The following is a 27,594-nucleotide window of genomic DNA, read 5'->3' as shown; positions in this document are numbered from 1 at the left end:
ACCTTCACACACATGCACTCGCCCCGCTACACTCACCCCTGCACACTCACCCCTGCACACACATCTGCACACACCCCTGCACACACATGCACACTCACCCATGCACACACATACACACACCCCTGCACACACACATGCACACTCACCCCTGCACACACACATGCACACAGACATGCACACTCACCCCTGCACACACACATACACACACCCCTACACACATGCACACTCATCCCTGCACACACACATGCACACACCCCTGCACACACACATGCACACTCACCCCTCTACACTCACACATGTACACAGACATGCACACTCACCCCTGCACACACACACACCCCTGCACACACACATGCACACTCACCCCTGCGCACACACACACATACACACACCCCTGCACACACACATGCACACTCACCCCTGCACACACACATGCACACTCACCCCTCTACACTCACACATGCACACAGACATGCACACTCACCCCTCCACATACACACACAACAATCATTCTGATATCGTTTAGCATATTTTATTAATTATTCTAAAATTAGTATTTTGAGAGTCCTTGCCATCTATTTAGACAAGAATTGTAAATACCAGCTCAAATGAAGCAGGCAGCATGGTAAGGCTTGACATCTATTTAGAGTGAGAGAAATACACAGGGACGTGGGACTTTAAGAGAGAGGGTGATCAGAAAAAAGAACTGGGAGTTCTATACCAGGCAGAAAGCTGATCAGGGCCCACGTCCGAGAGTTCACAGGCCAGAGCCAGGCACAGAAAACTACGCGGTTGTAGCGCGGTGCACGTGGGCAAAAACGGGGAGATGCGGCCAAGAGGTCACCTCCTGAAAGGCACAGGAGTGCAAGGGGTGAGCCCCAGCGCGGTCCCAGCCTTTTAGCCACTTCCAAAAGGGGCGTGGTTACATAGTCTGATTGGCAGGTAGGTGGATACAGATGAGATCACGAAGGGCGGTGGGGGCGTGGCTTATAGCTCATCAATCTAATTAATCTTATCTGTCTACCTATATCACCTCCACACACACACACAGGTACACACGCACATGCACAGACACGCACCCCTCCACATGCGCACTCACCCCTCCACACACATACATCTCCACACATGCACACACACACAGGCACAAACGCATGCATACACACATGCACACTCACACACACGCATGCTTCCTCTCTCTCAACCCAGGAGGGAGACTGCTGGGTGCCAGGCAGCTGTGTCTTGGTCCCCGGGATGGGGCGCTGTGCCCAGGGCCCGAGGCGCCCCTTCCTGGTCCCTACCGTTCTCTGTATTGCAGGTACTGAGCATCCCTGGATCTCACTCGTCCCCAAGTCACCGACACACCACAACTGTGCCCTTGGGGTGCTGACCTCTCCTCTGCTGGGCGGAGGAAGCTGGGGCCGAGGGGCAGGTGGGTGTTGCCCCCTCGGCCTCCACCAGGGCCATTGCCAGGCTGTGTGTCCCACACAGGCAGCCCAAGGCGTGCTTCTAGGACCCAAGGGCAGAGAGGACCTGAACCCACCCCCACCCCCAGGAGCCCTCCCCAGCGTCCCCGTCACCGCAGACTATCCTGCAAGGGCATGAATGCCTTGCCCAGTGCTCACAGAGAAGCCAGAGGGAGGAGGTGGGACCTGTGGGGACTCCCACAGCAGGTGGCGTCCAAGGCCTGCCTGACACACACGCACAGCCCCCATTCTCACTTTCACGCTCTCACTCGGTGCTGTCAGCCGAGGGCCCCAGGCCCGGGCCAATACCAGTGACCCCTGGGGTGTCAGAATGCCCTGAGGGGCCCGCCTGCAGTGCTGGCATCTCATATGGGTGCCGGTTCGAGTCTTGGCTGCTCCACTTCCGCTCCAGCTCTCTGCTATGGCCTGGGAAAGCAGTGGAGAATGGCCCAAGTGCCTGGGCCCCTGCACCTGCATGGGAGACCTGAAGAAAGCTCCTGGCTCCTGGCTTCAGATCAGCCTAGTTCCAGCTGTTGTGGCCATCTGGGGAGTGAACTGGTGGATGGAACACTTCTCTCTCTCTCTCTCTCTCTCTGCCTCTGCCTTTCAAATAAATAAATTTTCCAAAAAAAAAAAAAAAAAAAGTTCCAAGGCCTAGCCGCCCCAAGAGCAGATGCCTGACATGAACTCTGAGTCCAGGTAGGGAAAGTAAAGGAAGGGACCTGTCTTGCACACCTGAGTTTGGACCTGGTCAAAGAGGAAGCAGGAAGCAGATCTTCTTGTGAGATGCCTGCCCTGGAGAGAGAGTTGCGGTGTGGGGTCAGCCCAGGGCTTGGACGGCAGACTAGGAGGCAGCCCCAGCCCATGTCTGTGTCATCCAGCACGGACCACACTGTCCTGTGTCCTTAGTTTCTCGTGGTTAATTATGGAAACTTTGGGGAGAGTTGAAAGTATGCTGTTAAGGTGCCCTCGTTCTCATTTTCTCTCTCTCTCTCTCTCTCTCTCTTTTGCACAGCAAGCCTTTGGGCATTTCATTCTTTGGGGCAGCATGGATACGTGCTGAAGGGTGGGGATCTGGAAGAACACTGGACTTCTAAATTCTTACAGAAATAACTGCTCATTCCTGATGACAATCACCCTTGTCTGGGAGTAGCTGGGACACAGCCCATTGCAAGTGACTCATGTTATGGTGTCCAGTGCTGTACTGGGCTCCGCCTGAACCAAGCCTCAAATTCCCCCAGGCCCCTGGCTGAGGGTTAGGTCACATGCACTAAACCCACCTCCCTTGTCTGCCTTCATTTTCTTCTCAAGAACCGCAGTGAGATCAGGTGTCCCAACTGTGGCGTTTGGGCGCCACCTGGTGGTCACTGTGAATGCTACTGTTTCCCCCAGAACCCATGAGCAGGGCGTGTGTGTATGTGTGTGCACACACACGGGGGTTGTGTAGAAAGAGTAGGAATCTCAAGTCTTTGAGGAAGTTCTTATCATAGAAATGCAGGCATGAGCTCTCCCTCTTCATAACTTCCAAGCTCTGATTTTTTTCTGAATCTATTCACATTGGTATTGGCAACTTTCACACCTGGCTGGGAGGGGAGTCAGGCCCTTGTGCACCCCCTGGTGTGAGTGCAGATGCGTGCAACCACTGTGGAAAGCATTTGCACACTTTGATGGTGCTGAACACATGGTAAGGTTCTTACACACACACTGGTAGACAAGTGCCCAGATAGAGCTCCACTGTTTCTTATAGAAAAACACGGGAACCAATCTCAATGCCCACCAAAGTAGGATGAGTGAGTAAATTGGGCAGCATTCGTACACTGCAGTGACACCCAGCAGTGGGCACCAACAAGCTGATTTCCATCCCACGGTCCTACTGTGCCGTGGAGGCACACGGAAGCCATGGCCTTGTGTACAATGTAAAAGCATGCAAGACCACACTGTGTACTGCTTAGAGATGCGTGAGTCCTGGAGACAGGAGGAAGAGATACACAGGAGTGGTGTCTGTGGTGGGCGGAGGCACCAGGCACAGATGCCTGGGGGTCATCTGTACGGTAGACAGACTTATGGATCTGTGTAATGGGTATAGAGGTGTTAGGTTAGCCACTTAAGTTTATCTTGTGGTTAAATGAAGCAGGAACAAGAGCAATAGAAATAGGAAGGAGGAAATGAGATGGAAAGATAGAGGAAGGGAAGAGGAAGGGAACTGGAGGGGAAGGGAGGGGAGCAGAAGGGAGTGGAGAGGGGGAGGGGAGGGATGCTCTCAGGTCAGAGTGTGGGATCCAGAAGGCAGTGCGCACCTGCTTGGAAGGTCTGAGGCCTTGAACTTACCCTGTGGGTGTGGACTGCAGCTGGAGTCCTGAGACTCTGCCCTTGACCCTGGTGCTTAGGCAGAGTTGCTGTCCTAGACACATCCCTGGGTACATCTTGCTCCCCTGATGGCACCTCCCCCCAACCTGGCCACCACATGCACCTTTCCCAGGCTGCTCTCCAAACTTGCCTGCCCACGTCAGTCATCCAAGTGTTTGACTCCACACATCGCTGGAAGTCCAGGGCAGGACCGCTCACCCCAGACCAACTCCGGGCTTCATCTGCTCCCGCAGACAGGCTTCCCACTGTATGCAGAGAAGGGAGCCAGGCAGCATCCAGAGGTGCAGGTGGCCTGGAGAAGAGAAAGCAAGGCTCCGTGAAGAAGTGTTGAATATTGGGATGCAATTCATCTCTGACCCGTTCATTGCACGCTCCACCCTGAAAGGCTTGCGCTGGTTGGACAAAAGCATGGTGGATAGGAAGCCACATACATCAGTTTTGCCAGATTACTAGTCTCAGAGACCTGGAATAGCAAAAATTGAAACCAGAGGGAAGTTTCTTTCTTTTCTTTTGCATATTAAATCCAGGGATGGAGAGTGAAGAACTGGTAGGGCAGAGCTGCTCTGGCAAGTTCTAAGGCCCCAAATCCTCCCCCTGTTTCTGTTCTACCACCCTCAGGGTGATACCTCATGGGCCAGGTTTTCTGCTCAAGCTCCAGCCAGATCCAGTGCTATCACACAGCTGGCTAAGTCACTGCCTGCAGCACCAGCATCCCATGTGAGCGCCTGGCTGCTCCGCTTCTGATCCAGCTCCCTGCTCATGTGCCTGGGGAAGCAACTGATGATGACCCAGCTGCTTGTGCCTCTGCCACCTACATGGAAGACCCAGATGGAGTTGCCGGCTCCTGGCTTTAGCCTGGCCCAGCCCTGGCTATCGTGCCCATCTGGGGAGTGAACCAGCAGATGGAAGATTCTCTCTCTCTCTCTCTCTCTCTCCCATCTCTCCCATCTCTCGCTCTTTTTCTGTTTCTTTGCCTTTTAAGTAAATAAGAAAATCAAAATGTAGCTCCAGCCATCACATCCTACCTTCCACCATGTAGGAAGAAAGACATCAAACAAGACACGTGCCCAGCTTTGTGGAGGATACTTCCTGGCAGAGAAAAAGACCACTGCCTCTTCCATCCCGCATGGCCACATCATGCCAGACCACCACAGGGAAGCTATTGTGCTTATTCTGGAAGGAAATAGGTCTGTTTGTGCTGTTCACAGCTCTTTGTGCTGCAGTTTGTGTGAGGTGGGTGGTGGCTTGACTCTGGGCTATGGATTTTAACCTTGATTCACAGGGTTACAGTTGTGGTACAGCTGATTAAGCCATCATTTATGACACTAGCACCACATATGGGGGCACCGGTTCAAATCCCAGCTGTTCTGCTTCTGATCCAGCTCCCTGCTAATGTGCCTGGGAATACAGTGGAAGATGGCCCAAATGCTGGGGCCCCTGCCTCTCATGTAGGAGACCAGGATGGAGTTCCAGGCTCTGTTGCAGCCATTGGGGGAGTGAACCAGCTGATAGAATCTCTCTCTCTCTCTCTCTCTCTCTCTCTCTCTGTGTGTGTGTTTATCTCTCTTTCTCTCTGTAACTCTGCCTTTCAAATAAATAAATTTTTTTTTAAAATTAGCAGTAGCCTTGGATAGACATTTTCCTAAATAAAACATTCATATAGTAAATAGGTACATGAGAAAGTGCTGATCTGCATGAAACATCAGGGAAATGCAAATCAAAACCACAGTGAGGTATCACCTAGCACCTGTTGGGATGGCTGTTACCAGAAAGATAAGAGCTAATGAGTGCTGGTGGGAGTGTGAAGTAAAGAGCACCATTGTACACTGTTGGGAATGTAAACTAGTACAGCCATTATGGAAAATAGCACGGAGGTTCCTGGAAAAAAAAATGGAAAATAGAACTGCAATAAGATCTATTTTCTGGATATATATTCAAAAGTACAGAAATCAGTTATCTCAAAGAGACCAGCACACTCATGTTGGTTGCAGTACTATTCATTATCATCAATGGAAACAACCCAAGTACCCACTGACAGATGAAATGGTAAAGAAAATACGATGCACCTGCGCACAATGGAATACTGTGGCACAAAAAAGAGGAAATCCTGCCATTTGTAACAACATTATGGCAAGTGAAATAAACCAGACACAGAAACTTAAAAATCCTGCAATCTCATACTATATGGAATCTAAAAATGTCAAATTCATTGCATCAGAGAACATAAAGGTGGTTTCCAGAGACTGAGTAGTGGGAGGATCAGGAGATATTGGTCAAAAAAAAAAAAAAATACTAACTTCAGGGCCAGCGTTGTGGCACAGCAGGTTAAGCTGCCACCTACAATGCCAGTGTCCCACATGGGTTGCAGGTTCTAGTCCCGGCTAGCTCCTCTTCCAATCCAGCTCTCTGCTAATGAACCTGGGAAAGCAGCAGCAGATGGCTCTAGTGCTTGGGTCCCTGCACCCACGCAGGAAACCTGGAAGAAGTCCCAGCCATTGCAGCAATTTGGGGAGTGAACCAGCAGATGGAAGATCTCTCCTTCTTTCTCTCTATGTAACTCTGCCTTTCAAACAAATAAAATAAATCTTTTTTAAAAAAATGAACTTTCAGTTAGCAGATAAATAAATTCTGAGGATCTAATAAAAGCACGGTAGCTGTGGGCTGTAATACAGCATTGTATACTTGAAATTTTTGAAAGGAGAGCTTCAGTGTCTTGCCCCATCCCCAAACACACACACACACACACAGTAACCACATGAGGCAATGGATACATTCACTAGCTTGATTGTGATAGTCAAGTCACAACGTGTATGCATATCAAACCATTATGTTGTTCACCTTGAATATGTAAAAATTTTGTTGGCGAATTATACTTCAGTGAAGTTGGTGTGGGGGAGGTGAGGGAAAATCCCGAAGTCTGCGACGTGGATGAACAGGGGGAGAGGGGACGAGAACTCAGGAGAGTGACGTTACTAGAGAGCCACTGTTCTCTTTTTTTTAAGTCAAAGTAACATCTGACATAAACCTTTATAATGCATTTTTAATATAGTATCTAATTTAAACACCCCTACATAGTAGGCAGCTAGAGGTAACATTATCCTCTCCACTTGACAGATTGGTAAACTGAGGCTCTGAAAGAAAACCTGGCCTCTCCAAGATCAAGAACCATGACCCAGGCCCCGGGTTTCTGAGTGAAACATTTCCAGTGATTCTTCAGCTTTTTTAATTTCTCCAACTGCCTACTGTACCTGTCAAACAAGGGTGTGATTGTCACATAGCTGCCTGCACATTGAAAGGGGAACCCTCAGAAAGGCTAGTGGAGACAACCACCTGCTTCTGGTGCAGGGAGACTGGGCCTTGGGAACTCTTCTCAGCGTTGCTGTTGGGAGGTTGGCGGTGTGGGCCATGGCAAGGGTGGTGCTCAGGGAGGTGCCAGGAGCCCGTGTCGCTGCTGACCTGAGCCCCATTCTGCCACCTGGCACGTCTCCACAGCCCTCACACCCTGCTCAGGAGTCCTGGTGCTGTGCCCATGAACGTGGCTCTCATCAGGCAAGTCGGGGCTCACCATGGCCTCTGGCGGGAGGCTGCCCCAAGCTGAAGGCACGCCCTAGCGCTCAGAGGTCACCCACCCACCAGCGCTTCCCCCTCTGGCCAAGGACAGCCTGAGTCACTTGCTTGCCTTGGCAGAGCCAAGCCTCTAAGACAGCGTCCAGGTGCCTGCTTCCAAGTTTAGGCTTTGCCGCCCACACCCGTAGCACATCCTCACCAGCCATGCAGGGGCCCTTGCAGAGGTTCTTGGGAAAATAGAATTGAAACAGAAGTCTGTTTCTGTTGTAAAAAAAAAAAATGCTTGAAATCTACAGGCAGTGCTTCGTACCACGTATTCCCATGATGCTGTTGAGGACCCCTCTCATACTATCTTCCATGCCTGCATACAAACACGCCCCCTGAGAAATGCATGTAGCTATTACCAATGTGACTAGGAGACCCGGCCTTACCCTAAACTACGGATCCAGGGATCCACGAAGAATCTTGTAATAAGATTCTTCTGAATCTTGCCTCTGAAATTGTGTTGTCTCTCCCCCGTGCAGACCAAGTAGCTACAATACTTTCTCTTCAAAACTGTGACGTTGGACATCTGGAACCCTCCTTCCCCTAAATTCAGGGAGCTGCATTGTTTAGAGGGCACGTGACATTCTCCTAGAGAACTGGAGCTGATCAACAGGGTGGAAACCCTGCAGACGAATTCAGGAGCCAAAGGTCCAGACAGCACGTCGGCGCTCCTATGCACTGCACAGGTAGCAGCTAACTCCATGGAGAGATTTCTGCTTTTCTTAGGCTTCTGGTTGTCACTGGGCACTGCGTCCACTGACTGTCATTTAAGGAGAATTCAGCATATTCCCAGCTGGGTGCTTTTCTTCTGGTCTCATCCTCTGTATACCCCCTTAGCAGAGCTGTAGCCCTAGGGACTGATAAATGAAACAATTTACAAGTTTTGGGGGAAGGTAATTGGCTCAGCAGTTAAGATGCACCCATCTCAGAGCGCCTGTCTTGGGGTCCCAGCTCTGCTCCCTATTCCAGCTTCCTACTGATGCAGTCTGGGTGCCCGAGACAGTGGTTCAAGGACTTAGGTCCTTGTGAGCCATGAGGGAGAGCCAGATTGTGTTCCTAGCTCCTGGCTTCAGACTGGCCCAGCTCCAGCTGTGGTGGGTATTTGGGGGAGTGAACCAGAGGATGGAAGATGTCTCTCTGTCTTTCTCTTTCAAATAAATAAATATTTAAAAAATAATTTGGAAGTTTGGAGTTAAACAGGTTTTTCCAACATAACTTCTCAGTACTAGTGGAATGCTAAGGTGTGTGGTAAAAGCCCAGGAAGAGGTACTGGGCACTGTCCACTATCCTAAGATTTCTGTGCAGTACAGAAAATGCTGGCGAGGTCCCTGACAGAGCTACTGTCTCTGCCTCTGCTGTATGTGGAAGTGTGTCCCCCTCAGAAAGGTACCTTGAAGGGGCCAGCACTGAGGCATAGTGGGTTAAGCCTCCACTTGCGGCATTGGCATCCTATATCTCAGTGCTTGTTCAAGTCCCAACTACTCTGCTTCTGAGCCGGTTTCTTGGTACCATGCCTGGAAAAGCCCAAGCTTGGACCCCTGTGATCCACATGGGCGACCAGGATGGAGTTCCTGGCTCCTGGCTGCTGCCTGGCCCAGACCTGGCTGTTGCAGTCATTTGGGGGAGTGAACCAGCAGATGGAAGATCTCTCTCTGTTTTCTCTGTCTCTCTGTCTCTCTCTGGCTCTCTCTCTCTCTCTCTCTCTCCCTCTCTCTGTCATTTTGCCTTTCAAATAAATAAATACTTGAAAAGTCATTTTGAAACCCCTTGCAATAGGATCTTATTTGGAAACAGTTTTTATAGAGGTAGCCAAGTTAAAATTATGTCATTCTTTTCACAACACATACAAGTATCAAACTATAACATAGTAACCCATAAATATATATAATTTCTATGTGTTTAAAAAAAACTTAAAAGACACATAGATTTTTTTTTTTAATTTTTGACAGGTAGAGTGGACAGTGAGAGAGAGACAGAGAGAAAGGTCTTCCTTTTTGCCGAAGGTTCACCCTCCAATGGCCACCGCGGTAGGCGCGCTGCGGCCAGCGCACCGCACCGATCCGATGGCAGGAGCCAGGTGCTTCTCCTGGTCTCCCATGGGGTGCAGGGCCCAAGCACTTGGACCATCCTCCACTGCACTCCCTGGCCACAGCAGAGAGCTGGCCTGGAAGAGGGGCAACTGGGACAGGATCGGTGCCCCGACCAGGACTAGAACCCGGTGTGCCGGCGCCGCAAGGCGGAGGATTAGCCTAGTGAGCTGCGGCGCCGACCAAAAGACACATAGATTTTTTAAAAACTATTTTATTTATTTATTTATTTATTTGAGAGGCAGAGTTAGAGAGAGAGAGGGAGAGACAGAGACAAAAGTCTTCATGCACTGGTTCACTTCCCAAATGGCAATAGCATCCAGGTCTGGGCCAATCCAAAGCCAGGATCCTGGAGCTTCTTCTGGGTCTCCCACATGGGTGCAGGGGCCCAAGGACTTGGGCCATCCTCCACTGCTTTCCCAGGCCATAAACAATGAGCCAAATCAGAAGAGGAGCAGCCAGTGTCAGTCCTAACATATACGGTTTTTGTCACTACTGCGGCCAGTGCTGTGGCATGGTGAGCAAGGCTGCCGCCTGCAGTGCAGGCAGCCCATATGCATGCCAGTTCAAGTCCCAGCTGCTCCACTTCGAACCAGCTCTACCATGTCCTGAGAAAAAAGTGGAAGGTGGCCTTAGTCCCTGAGCCCCTGCACCTAAGCGGGAGATCTAGAAGAAGCTCCTGGATCCTGGCTTCGGATCGGCCCAGCTCTGGCCATTGTGGCCATTTGGGGAGTGAACCAGTGGATGGAAGCCCTCTCCCTTTCTCTCTACCTCTGTCTCTCTGTAACCGCACCTTTCAAATAAAATAAATAAATCTTTAAAAAAATAGTCACTACGGTGAGACACAATCCCATAGGACTGGTGTCCTTATCAGAAGGGGAAATAGGGCTGCAAGACAGTGCAGAGGGAGGACAATGTGAGGAGATGAAGGAGAAGATGCCCTCTACAAGCCCACCACTACCTGACTGTATGGAAGCTGGGAGGGAGGCCGGGAACAGACCTTTTCCTTCAGAAGGAGAAGGACCTGCTGCTGACACCTTGGCCTCAGACCTCCGGCCTCCAGAACCCTGTGCAGGTACGCCCTGATTGTTTTCTCTGTAAAGAGTTAGAGAATCAATGTGTCTGGGCTTTGTGAGATGTGTGGTCTTTGTCACAACTACTCAACGCCAACATTATAGCAGGAAAGTAGTCAAGATAGTGTGTAAACAAATGAGCATGGCTGTGTTCCCATAAAGTTTTATGGGCAAAACAAGTAGCAGACCAAATTTGGCCCATGGGCCATCATTTACTGAGCCCTGACTGGTGAGAACCCGTTGTAGGCTGGGCACTGACCAGAAGGAGCTTGGATGCAATCACGAACAGTCACAGTTACAGTCTCAGCTCTTGGGGAGCTTGGGAAATTTTTTCCCTGACCATGTCCTCAGCACCATATGAAAGGATAGCACACAATGGGCAGTCCATAAATAATCAGTGGGTGATTGACATTCCCTTAGGAAGGAAGACATGAGGCAAGCCTTGGGGATGCTCGCCAGTAGGAAAACTCATGAGATGCTAACCAAAGCACAAAAAAGGAAACTCCACTGGCAACTGGATGTCTTGACAAGGAACAAACATTGGTGAGTTCTCAGATGCACCAAAAGACGTCCTCAACAATGATCAGAGCAAAAAAAAAACTTCTTAAAAACCAAAAACAAGTAACAAGCCAAATATCCATCAATAGAATCACATATGAATAAACAGTAGCATAATCAACACACAAGAAAACATGGGCAAATCTCACAGACATTGGGAACCAAAGCCATCTACCAATCCCTTTCCCACAGTTTGAGCCCTGAAGACAGAAACCATAAACTGTTCCACAACTTACCGTGTCGATGAACACGATTCTATTGTTCCCATGTTCCTTGCTAGCATAGCTTTTCAATTCCAGAAGACTCTTGGAGTTGAAATAATAAATAGTAAATAATAAATAACTTTATGCTTCATTATTAGGCTTCCTGATTCATCTTTTTGATAGGAAATACCAACAGCATATATCTCGAGAGTTGTCTAACCTCAAAATCCTTGCCTTGCTGACCTTAAAATCCTTGCCTTGCTGTCTCCGCCAATTTTAAGTGATGCCACAATCTTCACCCATCTTTTTAAAACTCTCACACTGAAAGAATAACCCTAAGCCAGAATCCAAATCTCAAACTTGATCTTCTCCTTCCCCCTCCCAGATGCCCCACAAGGAGCTTCCCAAGCAAGGTCCCCCTTTCTGCAGTGAACAGCACACTCAGAGTATCAGAAAGTTGTTCTGGAGATATTTCCAGAGACAGCACGCAATTCCATAACGCTCTCTGGGAAAAATCCACGCACAAAAGGAGAGTCCCTGAGGCTCAAGAGCAGGCCCGGCCTATCTGCAGTGATGAGATCCGGACGGTGGTTACTCTGTGCAGGTCGTGGTGACAGTGGGTTGTGTGCAGCCTGGGAGAGAGTGTGAGGGAGTCTTCTGCCTGCTGGAAATATGCTGTAAATTTTGGTTTCACAGTGTAAATATGTGCAAATTAATTGAGCTGTACATCTCTGTATGCAATTTGCTACATGCCAAGAAGTAATTTTTTTAAAAAGTTAAAAACGTAACAGTTGTCAGCAATTAGTAAGGAGCTGACTGTGGTCTGAGAACCACTACTGGAGGCGAAGGTGTTTGATGCAGGGGTTCAATTGCCTCTTGGGATGCCCACATCCCAGATCGAGACCCTGGATTTGAGCCTCAGCTCTGCTTGCAATCCGGCTTCCTGCTAACACACCTGGGAGGCAGTAGATGAGTTCCTGCCATCAGATGGGAGGTCTGGATGGATTTTTGACTCTTGGCTTTGGCCTGGTCCAACTTCAGCTATTGTGGGCATTTGGGGGGTGAATCGTGGATGGGAGATCTCTCTCTCCACCCCCCTTGTGTGTGTGTGTGTGTGTGTCTATCTCTCTGCCTTTTTGAATAAATAAAGATAAATAAATCATAATTTTTAAAAGAACTGAAGTAATCAAGTGATTGCCTTAGACAATGCAGAGTTAGGTATCCCAAGATAGCTCAGCCTGGATATCTTGGTTTTGCTTTCCAATCCTTCTATGTATTGTCTGTTGTCTGACACAGCAAAGGCCATTGCAACCAGCTCCAGCACTGCATGTGAATCAAAGGGATTTGCATACCTGTATCAGAGAGGGCTTGGTGAGAACTGGTAGCAAGTGGCATGCCTGAAGCAGAATCTTACAGTTGCTAGATGCAACTGATTGCAGAGCTCTTCAAACAGCACCTCCTGGGGAAACAAGGATTGTTCCTATACAAAGCTTGGGGGGGGCAGGTAGCAGGTAAAGCCACCACCTGCAGTGCTGGCATCCCATATGGGCTCTGTCCCAAGACCTGGCTGCTCCACTTCCTATCCAGCTCTCTGCTATGGCCTGGGTAGGCAGTGGAGGATGGCCCAAATGCTTGGACACCTACACCCTCTTAGGAGACCCAGAAGAAGCTTCTGGCTCATGGCTTTGGATCAGCTCAGCTCTGGCCATTATGGGCATCTGGGGAGTCGATCAGCAGATAGAAGACCTTTCTCTCTTTCTCTCTCTATCCTTGCCTCTGGCTCTCTGGAACTCTGTCTTCAAATAAATAAGTAAATCTTTAAAATAAATAAATAAATGTAAATAATTTTTTAAAAAAATCTTGTGTGTGAAAAGTCACATGCAGGGTCCCCTTCCTCTGTTTTCAGGATTTCACTACATTCGTTATGTCCAGAATTGTGTCTTCGTAAGGGGAATAGGAGAGGGGATGGTTTGGGTTCTGATCACTTGTGAGATTCATTCATCCATGTTGCCTCATGTAACAGCCATTTGTCCTATGCAATTCCATTAAGAAAACATGTATTCTGCAAGTTCACATGTATATGTGTATGAGAGAGAGGAGATGGGGTGGAGAGGAGCTGGTTTCAGAAGTAACATGAAACCCAGCTCCAAAAAACCTAGCAATCTTCTGGGACCACAATAATTAAAGAAAGTATCTGATTTGATCAAGACTTGCACACACCAAAATATTTCAGGTTAAAAGAGAAAGAAGAACAGTTTGCACTTTGTATCTGCTAAGGCACACAAGCATTTCAACAGTCTAGGATGAGGCCAGATCCTATAAATGTTTAACCTTCCTTTCACATCAGAGAATTAAAATCAGGAATGTTCAAGCTGTGCTACAAAAAGCCATGATGAAAGGCCCATGTTCAAAAGCAAAGGTATGTCACTCCTTTCACTTTTAAAGTGTACATCATAGCTGATATTTGTAAAAATGTCACTTAGTAGCCAGACTAAGAATTTCCCAGAGTATTTTCAGCCTGTGGTCACCGCTGATTCACCGGCAGCTCCTTGCACCTGACTGTGGGTCTAATTACTCTCCAGTGTTGACCACAGAGTGAGGCCCCTGTCCGAGCACAGGAACAATGCTTCTCTCCTGCAGCCGGGAGTTAAGACTGGGGACTCCTCCCTGAATGCCTTTAGGACTCATTCTCCTTCTTGTTCCTGAACTCTTCTGCGTGTATTGTAGAAACTTCAGAAAGTACAGATAAGCAAAATGAATCAAGGCAAAAATCACCTAGAATCTGATAAAAATTACTTTTTAATATATTTGGAATATATATATGTATGTGTGTAGAATATATGTATGCATACACTATATATATACACAATTCATCTTTTCTCTGTTTCAAGACCTTTTCAGGTAATGTGTGGTCCTTATCACTTATTTATTAATTTTTTTAAAAGATGTATTTATTTATTTGAACATCAGAGTTACAGAGAGAGGGAGAGACACAGATCTTCCATCTTCCCAGAACATCAGAGTTATAGAGAGAGGGAAATGGGAGACACACACACACACACAGAGAGGGGGGGGGGGGGGAGAGAGAGAGAGAGAGAGAGAGAGAGAGAGAGATCTTCCATCTCCCCAGAAGGCCACAACAGCTAGGGCTGGGCCAGGCCAAAGCCAGGAGCCAGGAGCTTCATCTGGGTCTCCCACATGGGTGCAGAGGCCCAAGCACTGGGGCCATCTTCCATTGCTTTTCCCAGGCTGTTAGCAGGGAGCTGGACTGGAAGTGGAGCAGCCAGGACACTATGAACCAGCATCCATATGGGATGCTGGCAATGCAGGTGGTGGCTTAACCTGCTTTGCCTCAATGCTGGCCCCTAGTCCTTATTGTTTAGCCTGATTTAATGGGCCCTTTTCATCTTATTGTACTGACTATATTTTCTCAAACCAATTTCTTGTTGTCAGGTATTGCGGTTCTTGTCATTTTTCTTGGTGTTATAAACAACATTCCTGAAATTATCCCTGTAAGTTGAACCAGTATGTTTCCTTGATGATTCTCTTGAAATAAATTTCTAAAAGTAAAAATGCCTGGTTAAAAAGGATGTAAAGACTTTCTGGATTATTGCTATCTATCACCCAAACGCTTTTCTGAAAAGTTACCTTAAATCTCAGGTCACAGGAAGTGTAGTCAAAGGACCCTCACATGCTCAAGGCACTCAAATCATGGTCCTAAATGTGCTGTACATTGTGATTTATTGCTATAACTAGTACTCAAACAGTGTTTTACACTTTTTGTTTCAGTGTGGGTGCAAACTGATGAATTCTTTACTTAATATATGCTAAATTGATCTTCTATATATAAAGATAGTTGAAAATGAATCTTGATGTGAATGGAATGGGAGAGGGAGCGGGAGAGGGGAGGGTTGTGGGTGGGAGGGAAGTTATGGGGGGGGGAAGCCATTGAAATCCATAAGCTGTACTTCGGAAATTTATATTCATTAAATAAAAGTTAAAAAAAAAAATCGTGGTCACAGTGACAGCCAACCCACTTTCCGTGATTTCACTGCACGCAGTGGTTGTGGGTAAGCCTGGTAACCAGGGTGAGATGCCACTCACACAAATGTGACTCAGATTCTGCAGGGATTTTTGTTGTCTTCACGTTGCCAGGTAATAGTGAGCTGTTTCGGCAGACCGCCCGAGGGAGTTTCCAGCCAACTTGAGAAGTCGAGAATGTCTTAGACCCAAAATGCAGGCTAGAAACTGAGCTTAACACGCATGCGGCGTAACTTGTACAAGCTGCTTCCTCTGGCGACGGCATGTCTGTTATTAAGGAGTTTACAGATGAACGAGGGGCTCAGATTTGGGCTCTGCAACAGGAATGATTGAGAGTCACAGGAGCCCCGGGACCCCCCATGAGGTGGGGGGCTTGTCCGGGTGCAGTGTGGGATGGTGAGAAGCCTCCAGCCCCTGGGCAGTGGGCAGAGGAGAGGAGCAGGAAAAGCATGGGTTTCATGGATTCGAATCTCAGCTTTTTCATTCGATAGAGCTGTGGCCTTGGGCAGGCATCTCAACCTCTCTTGGAGCTTTGACTCTAGGAAATGGAGAACACCTGCTTCCAGGGTGGAGGCGAGATCTCAGTGATATAACCCTAACTGCAATAACTCAGGGACTTGGTAACTATGGCTGATAACTATTATTGCCATTTTCTTTGAGGATCGATCTAGGGGAAAATGTGCTGATGACAGATGGTTCTGGCTTTGTTGATTCCTCTATGGTAGGGAACCTTAACCTGCCGGCCTAGAACTCCAGAGACCTGTGGGTAGATATGGGGGGGGGGGGGGGGTGTTAGACTCTAATAGAAAAAGATTATTTTTTACTAATATTTAATCAAAATTTAGTATTTTTAGTACCGTATGGACCAAGATAGCATAAGCAATACTAAGCATACTTTGATCTATAAAACATATTTATACATTTTTATATCAAATTAAAACTGCTGCAGTTATATAAAAATTTAATATCAGTTGAAATTGTATTTCAGAAGTGCAGCAGTACTTAGAGGTCATTCAACCGCTGGTAGAACACAGGTGATCGCTGTCTTTCTGTCTGCAGATGTCAGGGTTGCTCAATAAAAATGACAGGAGGTTGGTCCGGTTCATGGCACAGAGGGTTAAGCCATTGACTGCAACACCAGCGTCCCACATAAGCACCAGTTTGAGCGCTGGCTGCTACACTCCCAGTGCAGCTCCCTGCTAATGGCCTGGGAAAGTAGAGGAAGATGGTCCAAGTGCTTGTCCCCTGCCACTCACATGGGAGATCTGGATGAAGTTCCAGGCTCTTGGCTTCAGGCTGGCCCAGCTCTGGCTGTTGTGGCCATCTGGGAATGAACCAGTGGATAGAAGATCCGTCTCTCTCTGTCTCTCCCTCTTTCTCTGTAACTCTACATTTCCAATCAAATAACTCTCTAAAGAAAATTACAGGAGGCCAATGGTCTGGATCAGTTCCTACACTAGGCCTGAACAGATTCAGCTAAAATTCAAGATGGAGTCTCTCAAGCTAAAGTTCCATCTCCCCAGGCTGAAACTAAGTTCTTTATCCGACCTGAAGAATCAGGGTTAGCGAAATAACAGCCAAGTTTCCCAAACAGGCCAGTTTCAGTTGGCATGATCCTGAAGTTTCCTGTTTAACTCTTACACCAAAAAAAGCTAACCTGGAGTAATCTGATTTTAACCAATCAGTTATTGTCTATTGTTCTATCTGCTGTTAAGGAATTTCCCTCTCCCCACATAATAAGGAAAGAAACTTTGAAATGAGCAATCCACTTTTTGCTTTGTTGGCTTGTTCTTGCTTTGTTGAACCCTTTTCTGTCTATTGAACCAATCCCTTCTGCACAGCTCATCAGAGCACTTATTCTATTTTAGGGACTGGAGTGTTACTCAACTGTTTGTTACCCTGCTCTCCTGTTGCTCTGGGAGAACATTTCTGTCAACAATGCCCAGCAGATGGGGGGTCTTGAACTTGAGAGAAACTAGGTCACCAGGGGAGGAGTGAGACTTCTGTTGCCATCCCCAGGAGCACCTGCTGGGGCACCCAGCAGGGGGGAAAGGTGCCCAAGAACAGTGAGGACTCCTTGTGACCACAGTGACAATTCTACACAGCAGAGGAGGTAGACGAGGGGCAGCACGAGGACAAGGAAGTGGGACAAAGAAATCAGGAGGCACAGAGCCCTTAGTCACAGGAGAAAACATAGGAAGAAACAGGGGGAGAGTCAATCTAGGAAAATAGAATAAGAAACAATCAAATGGTAGCAAACACTTTATTTTGTCATAAAAAAGAGTTTTAGGGGTATTTCTTTCTGATCTTCCCCACCCTCACCATGATGTTGATCAACTGCTTTATTCCGTCTCCCAGTGTCGTCCTTGTCCGATTCTCCTGGCCTTTCTCTTTGAAAACTCGTGATCCATAGTACTCATCTTTGAAGGATAAAAATCTTTCCACATGTCAGGAAGATTTAGGACCTGGCAACGGCCACAGCAGCTGGTAGTGTCGTTGCGTGTTTCCATTCACACGTTTGGGCTGGAGCATTCCTGATGAGTCCCCCGCCCTGGGTCTCTCCCAGAACACAAAGCACTTGGAGAGGCCTCTCGTTGCAGGTTGCAGGCACACACATGGGAAACATCATGTAAGCAGGGAAAAAAACTCATCTGTTCGCGTGCTTGGCGTTTTCTCCTCGCTCTCGCAAAAAGCAAGTAGGTGTCTTTCATTTTCACAATCCGTGCACGTATGTACGGCAGTAATTGGGAGGTGACTCTGATCCGGAACGGTACGGGGTTGATTGATGTCAGATACGCCGAGGGCCATTACTCAGTCTGTGCACTACTCTCAGAGTGGGGTTTGTTTTCTCACTCCTTGAAAAACAGGACTGTTGACTGAGTTCACTTACTGACCTCATATGACGAAGTCAGTCATTATCCACCTTTATAAAAGTAGACTATGTGGAATATGATACACTAATATGAAGTTTTACAAATTAATACAAGTAAAATATATAAATTACAATGACACAGAGGAAGGCTGTGGTTCTGTCCTCGGGCGGCGGCTCTTCTAGCAGTCATATTGCTGTAAGGAAAACGCAGTGTGTATTAGGTTATGCTCAGGACAAACAATGATGCCATTTCTGTCCTTTAAATTCCTGTTTTAAGCAAACATTAGGCAGAGTGATCTCAACTTCAGCTGAGCATTAGCCAACCACAGCTAGGGCTTCGACAATGCTCCTGCAATGTTTCCTAAACAAACCAGAGCTATTGTCCTTCCCCGGTCAAAGCTGCTGCAAGAGCCCACAGAAACTTCAGGGTAGCCACCAGAGCCATGGGAGTGTCACCTGGCTTTGGGCTCATTGTGGGTAACCTTTCCAGTTAAATGCTACCAAATTATGGACTCAGTTCTTCTGCTCTCTGAGAGTACCTTTTGTCTCCTAACAAAAGTCCCTGATCCTCTGTTCGGTGTCTGGGAAGAAACCACCCCACAGTGACTCAGGTGTGGATACACTGTCTTTTCTCCCCGGCGCAGCACCACTCCCTGACAAATCACTTTGGCTGTTTTGCTCACTGATTTTTTGCCTGTCTGCAAAATCCACCAGCAACCAAGTCCAGTGAGGGCTCTGCCTTGTATGAAATCCAAGGCTAAAGATAGATTGTGTTATAGCAATCCAGAGAGAATTCTTCTCGGTCCCTCCCCAACCATGTAGCCTGAAAATAGGCCTAGGCTGGAGGTTTCCTGCTTGGTATTTTTTCTTGGAAATTTGGCAGGATCCCAAAGAAATGATTAATCTGACTGTGCTTGCCTGAGAAGGAAAACCAGATTTTTATTTTAGGTTCCCCTGAAAAATTATAGAAAGTTTCCATTTAATTCCAGCAAAGGTTTTCATGGTAGCAACTTGTAGTTTTCATTAGGTTTCTTTCTTATTTTAAAAAGAAAGCTAAGAGAACTGGAACTTTTGGAATAAATGATTGGAAAATATAAATGAAGTAAGTTTCTGGTTATTAGTCCTATTTTACAGAAGACACAAAACAATTCCCCCCAAATTAGACCAAAGTTGGACTTCCATCAATTCAATAATACATAGCATTTAGAAGGATATAGAAACAAGAACTTGCCCTCTACAAACAAATGCATATTTCTCCCCAAAATCATATCCTCAGGAAACAAGTGCATCCTGGTTTTCTTTCACAGTGAAAGGCTTTTCATGAGCTGCTATTCAAAGACTGCTAGTGATTGCCCAGGCTCACTTAGGCATTTTTTGTGACTCCTTATTAGGAGAGAATCCAACAGACCAGCAAGTGTAGCACCCAGGCTAAGAGCAGGAGCACTGGCATAAAACGACCCAGGGATGGAAGCCAGTTACTTCCTTATGAGGTGGTCTCAGATGTATCGCTGAATCTGAGCCACAGTCTCGGAAAAGTGAGTGCTGCACAGTGCCTGATGCAATGCATGTTGGCTGATGCTGGACACAGGCGAGCCAGCCAGGAGAGGACGTGGCATTTGTGGGGAGTGAAAAGGGCGTGGATTTTCTCCTGAAGGCTGCACTGCATGTACAGGCAGCTTGTTCCTCTGTACATAGAGCCCACCACAAAGAAACACAATAACACAGTGACGGTGAGGCTCAAGGGAGATTCTCCCTGGGAGCCAAACAGTGCTATAGATGTGTTTGCACAAAGGCGATGTAGGAACAAAGGTTAGTCGGGTAGGCATGGTTGGGTTTGCCTTTTTCTCTGTGATGAAAAGAATGGTGCATTCTGGCACTCATCTATCTTAGGGCCAGGCTAGCTTCTTACCTGTTGGCGAGAGCAGCAATAGCCACAGATGCCTCCAAGCACCCCGTTTATTACTTGAATGAGACACAAGATGAATTCAATTCCACCAAGAGCCAAGAGGATGGAAAACAGAGTCACGTTCCACTCCACAATGTGCTTGGGTTCAACGCACTGGGACCACGTGGAAGTGTCCAGAAGGTACCTGTGGGTAAAAAGAGCCACTTCTGAAGGTGACCACAGCTGAAGTGGCGGTTTTTCACTCAGGAATGCATGAATTCAAGACCCTTGACCAGATTCTCCCAATGCCTGCCATTCCACAAAACAGACGCATTTGGCCCAGATCTTATCACAATAAAAATACAAAATTAAAACAATTTTTTGACTTCTAATTTAGGATACTGTGGTTGGAAATCTTTACAATGATGCTTATATCCACTAAAAGTTACATGCATTCTTCTAAACAAAAATGAAAACATAAAGCTGGCTTTATGATATGTTTAAAGCTGAAGGAAAATCCATGCATGTACTTGAGAGCAGATGTGGAAACACGAAGATGACGCATATGTTAAGGTAGGAGAAGGGTAAGTGATTTCTTCACTCTTTCCCAATGTCATTATTGCTTAATTGTTATCTGTGTGAGAGATAGGACTTGGTAATCAATACTGAGTACATAGTTATTTAGAAAACATGATCTTTTTACATTAGTATTTTTGGAATTTTAAGATATTAACTAAATAGTTTCAATTAAACTTAGTTTGGAGGTAGGCGTCGTGGTGCAGTGGGTTAAGTCACCATTTGGGATGCCCACATCCCCTCTCAGAGTGCTTGGGATTCAGTTCCACTTCCCATCCAGCTTCTTACTAATGTGCACCCTGGGAGGCAGCAGATCAAGTCTCAAATATTTGGGTCCCTGACACCCAGGTGAAAAACACAAACTGAGTTCTGGGTTCCTGGCTTCTGCCTGGCCTAGTCCTGGCTGTTGCAGACATTTGAGGAGTGAATTAGAGGATAAAAGTAATCTCTCTCCCTACTTCTCTTTCTCTCACACACACACTCTCTCTCTCCCTACCTCCCTCTCTCTCTCTTCCTCTCTCTTTCACATACACACATATTATCTCTCTCTCTCTCTCTCTGTGCCTCATACTTGCTCTTCCTTTCAAGTAAGTAAAAATAAATTAACTCTAAAACTCAACTGTTACTTTTGAAAGTTATCCAAATTCTGACAAGTTTAGGAATTTCAAATACTAGAGTTTTTCAACTGAGACTTTTGAGAACAAAATTATTTTTTGCTTATAAGAAATAAGTTACTTTGCAACATGGAGCACAGGGATCAACCATAACTAATGTGATGCCTCTTCTTTACGTTCATAATGCTGTGCCCATGCATCTATAACGGGAAGTAGCACATTGCATTCACTCAGAAAACAAAGATTATCAAGCATTCCATGTGCGTTCAACACTGAGCCGGAGCTGGGCATATAATGGTGAACAAGGCATGGACTCTTCTGGAAGGGCATAGCATTGAAGGTAAGAGATGAGTAATAGTCAAACTCAATGCAACAGGTGCTCTGATAGGGTAAACAAAGCATGGTAGGGCCACTGAGGAAAGGCACCTAACGCAGTCCAGAGTGTACCTGCTAAGGTATCCACAGAGGTAGGAACCAGACCTACTCATCATTGTACATCAGTCCCTAGGACAGCATGTGGCACATAGCAGGTACTTTACACATTTTAAATGTGGTTCACTGACATCAGTTTCTGAAATGTCGGCAAACTACACTGGGGCCACATCTGACTATATACCCAAGTTAGATTTCTAAATACTTGGGTATTTTTTCAATCAGGAAAAATTTGACCTTTGATTACTCTTCTAGAATTTCAGCCTTTGCTACATCATAGACTGTTTGGATTTTTAAGGAGATAGGATTCAATCGGGTGGGAAAATCAAGAATTGACCGAATTCCACAAAGAGGACTAGTATAATTCTTTCCTTATCACTTTTTCCTGCCACAGCAGAACAAAGGGGCTTGGAATTAGACACCTAACTTTAGAATGGTTCATTCAGCCAATCAGAAATTCCATTTGTTGACTAAAAAAAGCAAAGATTCTCTCATGGCCCTGTGTTTCTGCAGGTTTGTGGAATAAAAATCAGTGTTCTCAGATCACAATGCAAAAAAAAAAAAAAAAGTTCTTTATCTTCATATGGCTACTAGGCAACAAACCGGTAGCTTCTGACTGTTAGTTATTCCCCATATGGAAACCCCTGGAGAGGGTCACATGAAGAATCATATTTATAAGAAGAGGAAGGTTTCTTGCAGAAGCTAGAGTGGTCATTGAGAGGAACATACAACCTAAGAATTACAAAATAAATAAATAAATAAACAAACAAACATTTAAGGATACTCCGATCTGTCCTTGCTAGTCTACCAGCATAAACCATGACTTTGGAGAGTAGGCTCCTGCAATGATTGCATATGCTTGTGCATACACAAATAACACGTGACTGCTAGTACATCCAACATGTTCAGAACAAATATGAATCATCATAGACAGCAATTTTGAACATCAAACTCCCATGAGAGTTTTCTTTCCGACGCTGCTGCTGGGCTGTGCTCCTTGTAAGGTAGCAGATCATATTACCAGCTAGCAGGGGTGGCGCTCCCAAGGCCTCAGCCTCTGTGGGGAGCATTCTCATGTATTACCTCAGTAATCCTCATGACGTCTACCATCTGCTTTTGACAGATAAAATAACTGAGATGCAAGAGCGGTCACTTCACGTTTTCCTGTTTTCAGAGAGCAGGTACAGAGGCGGAATCCCAAGCTCATGATCTCATGAATATGCTTATATACATACACAATCGTCTTCATAAGATGCTATACAATTCATAGGGATAAACACGCTTACTCTTGATAGCATAAGAGCAATTGAAATTATTGTCTCTCTCTCTCTGCCTCTCCTCTCCCTGTGTAACTCTGGCATTCAAGTAAAATAAATACATCTTTTTTAAAAAAGAAATTATTGTCACTTATAAATCTTAAAGTTTTCAGATGTAAACTTCAAAAAGCAAATAAGGAAGAGGTAAACTTAGAATCAACTCCCACCCAAAAAAAAAACATGTCATTCGTTCATCACCACATACATCAGTGTCCATGCAAACTTTCTGTTTCTATTCTTTTCTCAGTGAGAAAAGAAGTAAATATCAACAGAAAACAAAGAAACCCCTTAGATTATCCCAGTGTTAAAGTTGTGAATAATATCATCTTCATATAGCCCAATAGCTTTAAATAAAGACTGCACTGCAGGGGCCCTCATTGTGATGTAGCTGATAAAGCTGCTGCCTGTGATGCTGGCATCCCATATGGGTGCCTGGTTCATTTCCTGGCTGCTCCACTTCTGATCCAGTTCCCTGCTAATGACCTGGAAAAGCAGAAGAAGATGGTCTGAGTGCTTGGGCCTCTGCACCCATGTTGGGGACCCAGAAGAAGCTCCTGTTTCTCACCTTGGCCTGGACCAGCCACAGCTGTTGCAGCCATCTGGGGTGTGAACCGGCAGATAGAGGAGTTTCTCTATTTGTCTCTTCCTCTCTCTCTGTAACTCTGCCTTTCAAATAAATAAAACAAATCCTTAAAAGAAAAAAGACTGCATGCGGGGCTGGTGCTGTGGCCTAACAGATAAAGCCACCGCCTGCTGTGCCAGCATCCCATATGGGCACCAGTTTGAGTCCCGGGTGCTCCACTTTTGATCCAGCTCTCTGCTCTGGCCTGGGAGGGCACTGGAAGATGACCCAAGTCCTTGGGCCCCTGCACCCACATGGGAGACCTGGAAAAAAATCTCCTGGCTCCCGGCTTCCGATTGGTGCAGCTCCAGCCATTGGGACCAGCAGATGGAAGACTTCTCTCTCTCTCTCTCTCGCTCTCTCTCTCTCTGCCTCTGCTTCTCTGTAGCTGTCTTTCAAAAAAATAAATAAATATTAAAAAAAAAACACTGCATGGGCATAGTTCTTAAGTTTTCTATGTGTATGGGGGTGGGATATGATTTGTCCAAGATTTTGACTAGAATTCATATAGTTGACATCCTTATATAAGGATCCTATAATGCTTTCATTTAAAATAGCAAAATGGATTACATTGAGCCAGCCAATTTTTCTGGTTTCACATATAAATGACTTGAGTACAAACTACAGTTAGACTGCCTAGGCTCAAATCCTGATTGCTGCTTCCTAGTTATGTGACCTTGGACAAGCTATTTCATCTCCTTATGCCTCCCCTTTTTGTCTGTAAAATAGGAGTTACAGTGGAAGTCATTCATAGGGCTATTATGAGGACTTAATATTATGTCTATTATGCCATAAAGGGTATTATGAGGAATCAGTGAATCTATTGGAAGCACTTAGAACTTGTCCACATTAGGGACTGGCCTTCCATCCTTGGGCACCTATTGTTCAAATAGTGCCTGAGTCAGGGTGAGTCAGTACTGGCTGGCTGGCTGGAAGATGGATGGCCGGAGGTCTATTCAGTTTGATGGAGTTCCCACCATACACATGTCCGGATAGGAACGCGTGACCAGGCAAGGAACAATTACGTACTGTCCCTCAGTGCTGGAGAAGGTGTAGTTCCACTGGCCAAGGGAATTAAGACATCTTGGTCCTTCTGCCAAGCCCAGCGCTGCCACAATGATGCAGTAGCCAGACCCAAGGATTCCGATGACAGCTACCAGTCCAGAAGAAAGCATCTAGGGAGGAAGAGTCAAGAAGTGAGCCACAGAGGCCGTGGCTGCTTCTCGGGCGTCACTTTCCCCACCGGGGCAAGAGGACCTACCGCGCATCTCTTGCCACAGTTTTCATGGCCGCAGCAGCCACAGCAGTCATCCTCTTCCAGCCCAATGAAGACAAACGCTGGCAGCAGTATCTGGTCAGGAGACAAGCGAGCTCAAGTCATTGTTCTTCCACAGGTCCGTAGGGAGTGTCTTCCCCACCCACCAGAAAGCTTTTACTTAAGGTATACAAATTTCATGCATTTCATGAATGCAACGTTAGGAACATAGCCATTCTTCCCTTCGTATCCACCCTCCCACCTGCACTCCCACCCTTCCTCCTCCTCCCTCTCCTATTCCCATTCTTAGTTTTTACTGAGATCTATTTTCAATTAACTTTATACACATAAGATTAACTACACTAAACCCAGAGTTCAACAAATTGTTTGAAAAAAAAAAAAAAAACTTCCTCAACAGTAGAGACAAGGGCTGTTCGAAGTCACTATATCTCTTTTTTTTTTTTAAAAAAAAGATTTAATTTTTTAAAAAGATTTATTTTATTTATTTGAAAGACAGAGCTACAGCCAGAGAGATTGAGAGAGAGAGAGAGAGGGGCCCTCCTCCTGCCGGCCCACCCCCCAGACGGCCGCAACTGCCGGAGCCATGCGGATAAGAAGGCAGGAGCCAGGAGCCAAGAGCCTCCCCTGGGACCCCCACACGGGCACAGGGGCCCAAGGACCTGGGCCATCCTCCACCACCACCCCAGGCCACAGAAGAGAGCCGGATCGGAAGAGGAGCAGCAGGGACCAGAACTGGCGCCCACACGGAATACCGGTGCCTCAGGCCAGGGCCCCAACCCGCTGTGCCACAGCACAGCCCCAAAGTCACTGCATCTCAAAGTGTGTAACTGAGTATCTTTTGATAAACAAAAATGCTTATTTCTCATGGTGTTAACTGGCTTTGATTAGGTTGACTGAGTAGCTCAAACAATTTAAAACTCGGTGGGGGGGGGCGGAGGGAACCCCTCTGAACACAGTGAAGTGTCAAAGCTTTCCTTAGGGCCAGGATACAGAAGGGGAGGGGTAAAGAATTATTTATAAATGTGTTTATTCCATAAGAATTTATACCATAGTCCCAGACACAATCTCTGCTTTGGAACTGGTAAGCCCTATCGCTAAATCTGATGCATCCCATCAAATACAGAAGATGCCAACAAGTCTTTAATAGACTAACTGAAACTTCTGTGTAAGTGGGAGAGATTAAGGCTCCTTTGAAGAGTAGTTTAACTGTAAAGTTCTCTAAGAACTTTACTTACTTTAAATACTTAAAGTGTGAGATCACAGGTAATTTACCCAAGTGCGATGTTGTAGAGACAAATGATTATGTTACTTGATAACAACGCTGAAACTCAAAAAGAGCTTTGCTGTGCCACAATTAGTGTATTAGACTCAAATACTTTAATATCTTTCAGTTGACTAAGGAAAAATATCCTGTATGGTATTAATGCCATACAATTTGTCTTTAAAATTCTACATCTTAACATTTTAAAGTTGCAAACTTAAGTTTCCCCACATTCTTCCCATGCTGTGGTTGAAGCTAATGCTCTCAGCTCCCAGGTTACCAGGCGAATTCCTCCCACTTCAGTTAAAAACAAACTTTGGAAAAAACAACACATTCCACTCTTAGCTTCAGATATCGATCGGCTGCTAACCGTAGGATTTTTCCTGCAACACCACACCCCAGCATTACATAAAGGAGAATGCTTTATAATTTTTTTAAAAACAGCAGTGCGCTCAACAATTCATTGTTTCCCACTGTCACAGATGCCTGGGAATAAAAACCAGAGAACTTGGATCTAAGACTGCTGACACCAGCTGACCCCTCCCAGCTCCCCAGGGCAAACAATAACTGATACTCCAGCACCAGAAACTCGAGGGACTCTCAAATCTGCCCTAAAAGCGGATCTCTATTTGCTAGTCGTAAAGTAAAAGCTCACTAAACAGGCAGTTCGCTTTTAGTTAAAAGACGATTTTGTAAAATAACGTCTCATACAATTAATGTACCAAATCTCAGCTTGCGTCTAATCTGCTTTCAAAAGAAAGAACAGCCAAAATTTTGAAAAGTCGCTGTTTTCGGAACTAGGCATTACCTTAAACTTTCCACGAAAACGCATAAGGAAGACATCTAGTTAGCAGGAGAGGATCTTCCTAAGGGTGTGAGAATTCTGAACGACTTACCAGCAAGCCCCCTCCGAGGATGCCCGCAAAGAACCACACGAAGCGGCTGAGGAGGTTTTCAGAGGCGTACTTTGTTTCGCCATTGGGAAAGTAAAGCAAGATGTTAGCTACGATGCTGAGGACGGCGAGCCACACCAGGGAATGTCCGATGCCTCGCGCGCACTTGCCGTAGCACATGGTGGCGTCTGAGCGGCCAAGAGCTTCTCCCTCCCGTCTGTCTGCGGGTCAGTGATGCCCTGGGTCAGATGAGTGTGTGCCCAAGCGTGGAGACAGCAAAAGCAGTTCCCAGCCCATTCCTGCCACCTCTTAAATACTGCCAGTTCTGAGTCACTGGGTGGATGAGGTACTTGCCTTTCATTGGTCCTGGTGGCAGGCTCCGGTGGGGGTGGGGGTGGATGTCCCGCCCTCCCAGTGCAAACCCTGGGACAAGCGAAACCAGG

General features: G+C 46.5%; 1 protein-coding gene across 2 annotated transcripts; it reads right to left on the bottom strand.

Annotated features, from left to right (window-relative positions):
* Positions 1-17,653: 17,653 nt before the first annotated feature.
* TM4SF1 (transmembrane 4 L six family member 1) lies at positions 17,654-27,449 on the bottom strand. 2 transcript variants are annotated; one of them, XM_062213227.1, is made up of 5 exons: positions 27,155-27,449; positions 24,983-25,072; positions 24,751-24,896; positions 20,179-20,366; positions 17,654-18,450 (listed from the first exon to the last, which is right to left on the bottom strand). In XM_062213227.1, the coding sequence occupies exons 1-5, from the start codon at positions 27,329-27,331 to the stop codon at positions 18,362-18,364; spliced, it is 690 nt and encodes a 229-aa protein (XP_062069211.1). In that variant the 5' UTR covers positions 27,332-27,449; the 3' UTR covers positions 17,654-18,361. The 2 variants fall into 2 exon arrangements, with proteins under 2 accessions (XP_062069211.1, XP_062069203.1); XM_062213219.1 differs by having other exon boundaries at positions 17,654-18,470; positions 20,186-20,366; positions 27,155-27,448.
* Between the last annotated feature and the right edge of the window lie 145 nt (positions 27,450-27,594).

This window comes from Lepus europaeus, chromosome 2 (genome assembly GCF_033115175.1).
Source record: "Lepus europaeus isolate LE1 chromosome 2, mLepTim1.pri, whole genome shotgun sequence".
NCBI lineage: Eukaryota > Metazoa > Chordata > Mammalia > Lagomorpha > Leporidae > Lepus > Lepus europaeus.
Note: the sequence above shows the minus strand (reverse complement) of the source record. Positions and strands in the feature narration are given on the sequence as shown.

Excerpts from the sequence above, each read along its gene's own strand:
- TM4SF1 (XM_062213227.1), bottom strand. The coding sequence starts at position 27,331 with ATGTGCTACGGCAAGTGCGCGCGAGGCATCGGACATTCCCTGGTGTGG. Across the intron at positions 24,897-24,982 it reads ACTGTGGCAAGAGATGCGCG|ATGCTTTCTTCTGGACTGGT; the intron begins GTAGGTCCTCTT and ends CTTCCTCCCTAG. Across the intron at positions 18,451-20,178 it reads CTCTCGCCAACAGGTAAGAA|CCGCCGCCCGAGGACAGAAC; the intron begins GCTAGCCTGGCC and ends CTGCTAGAAGAG.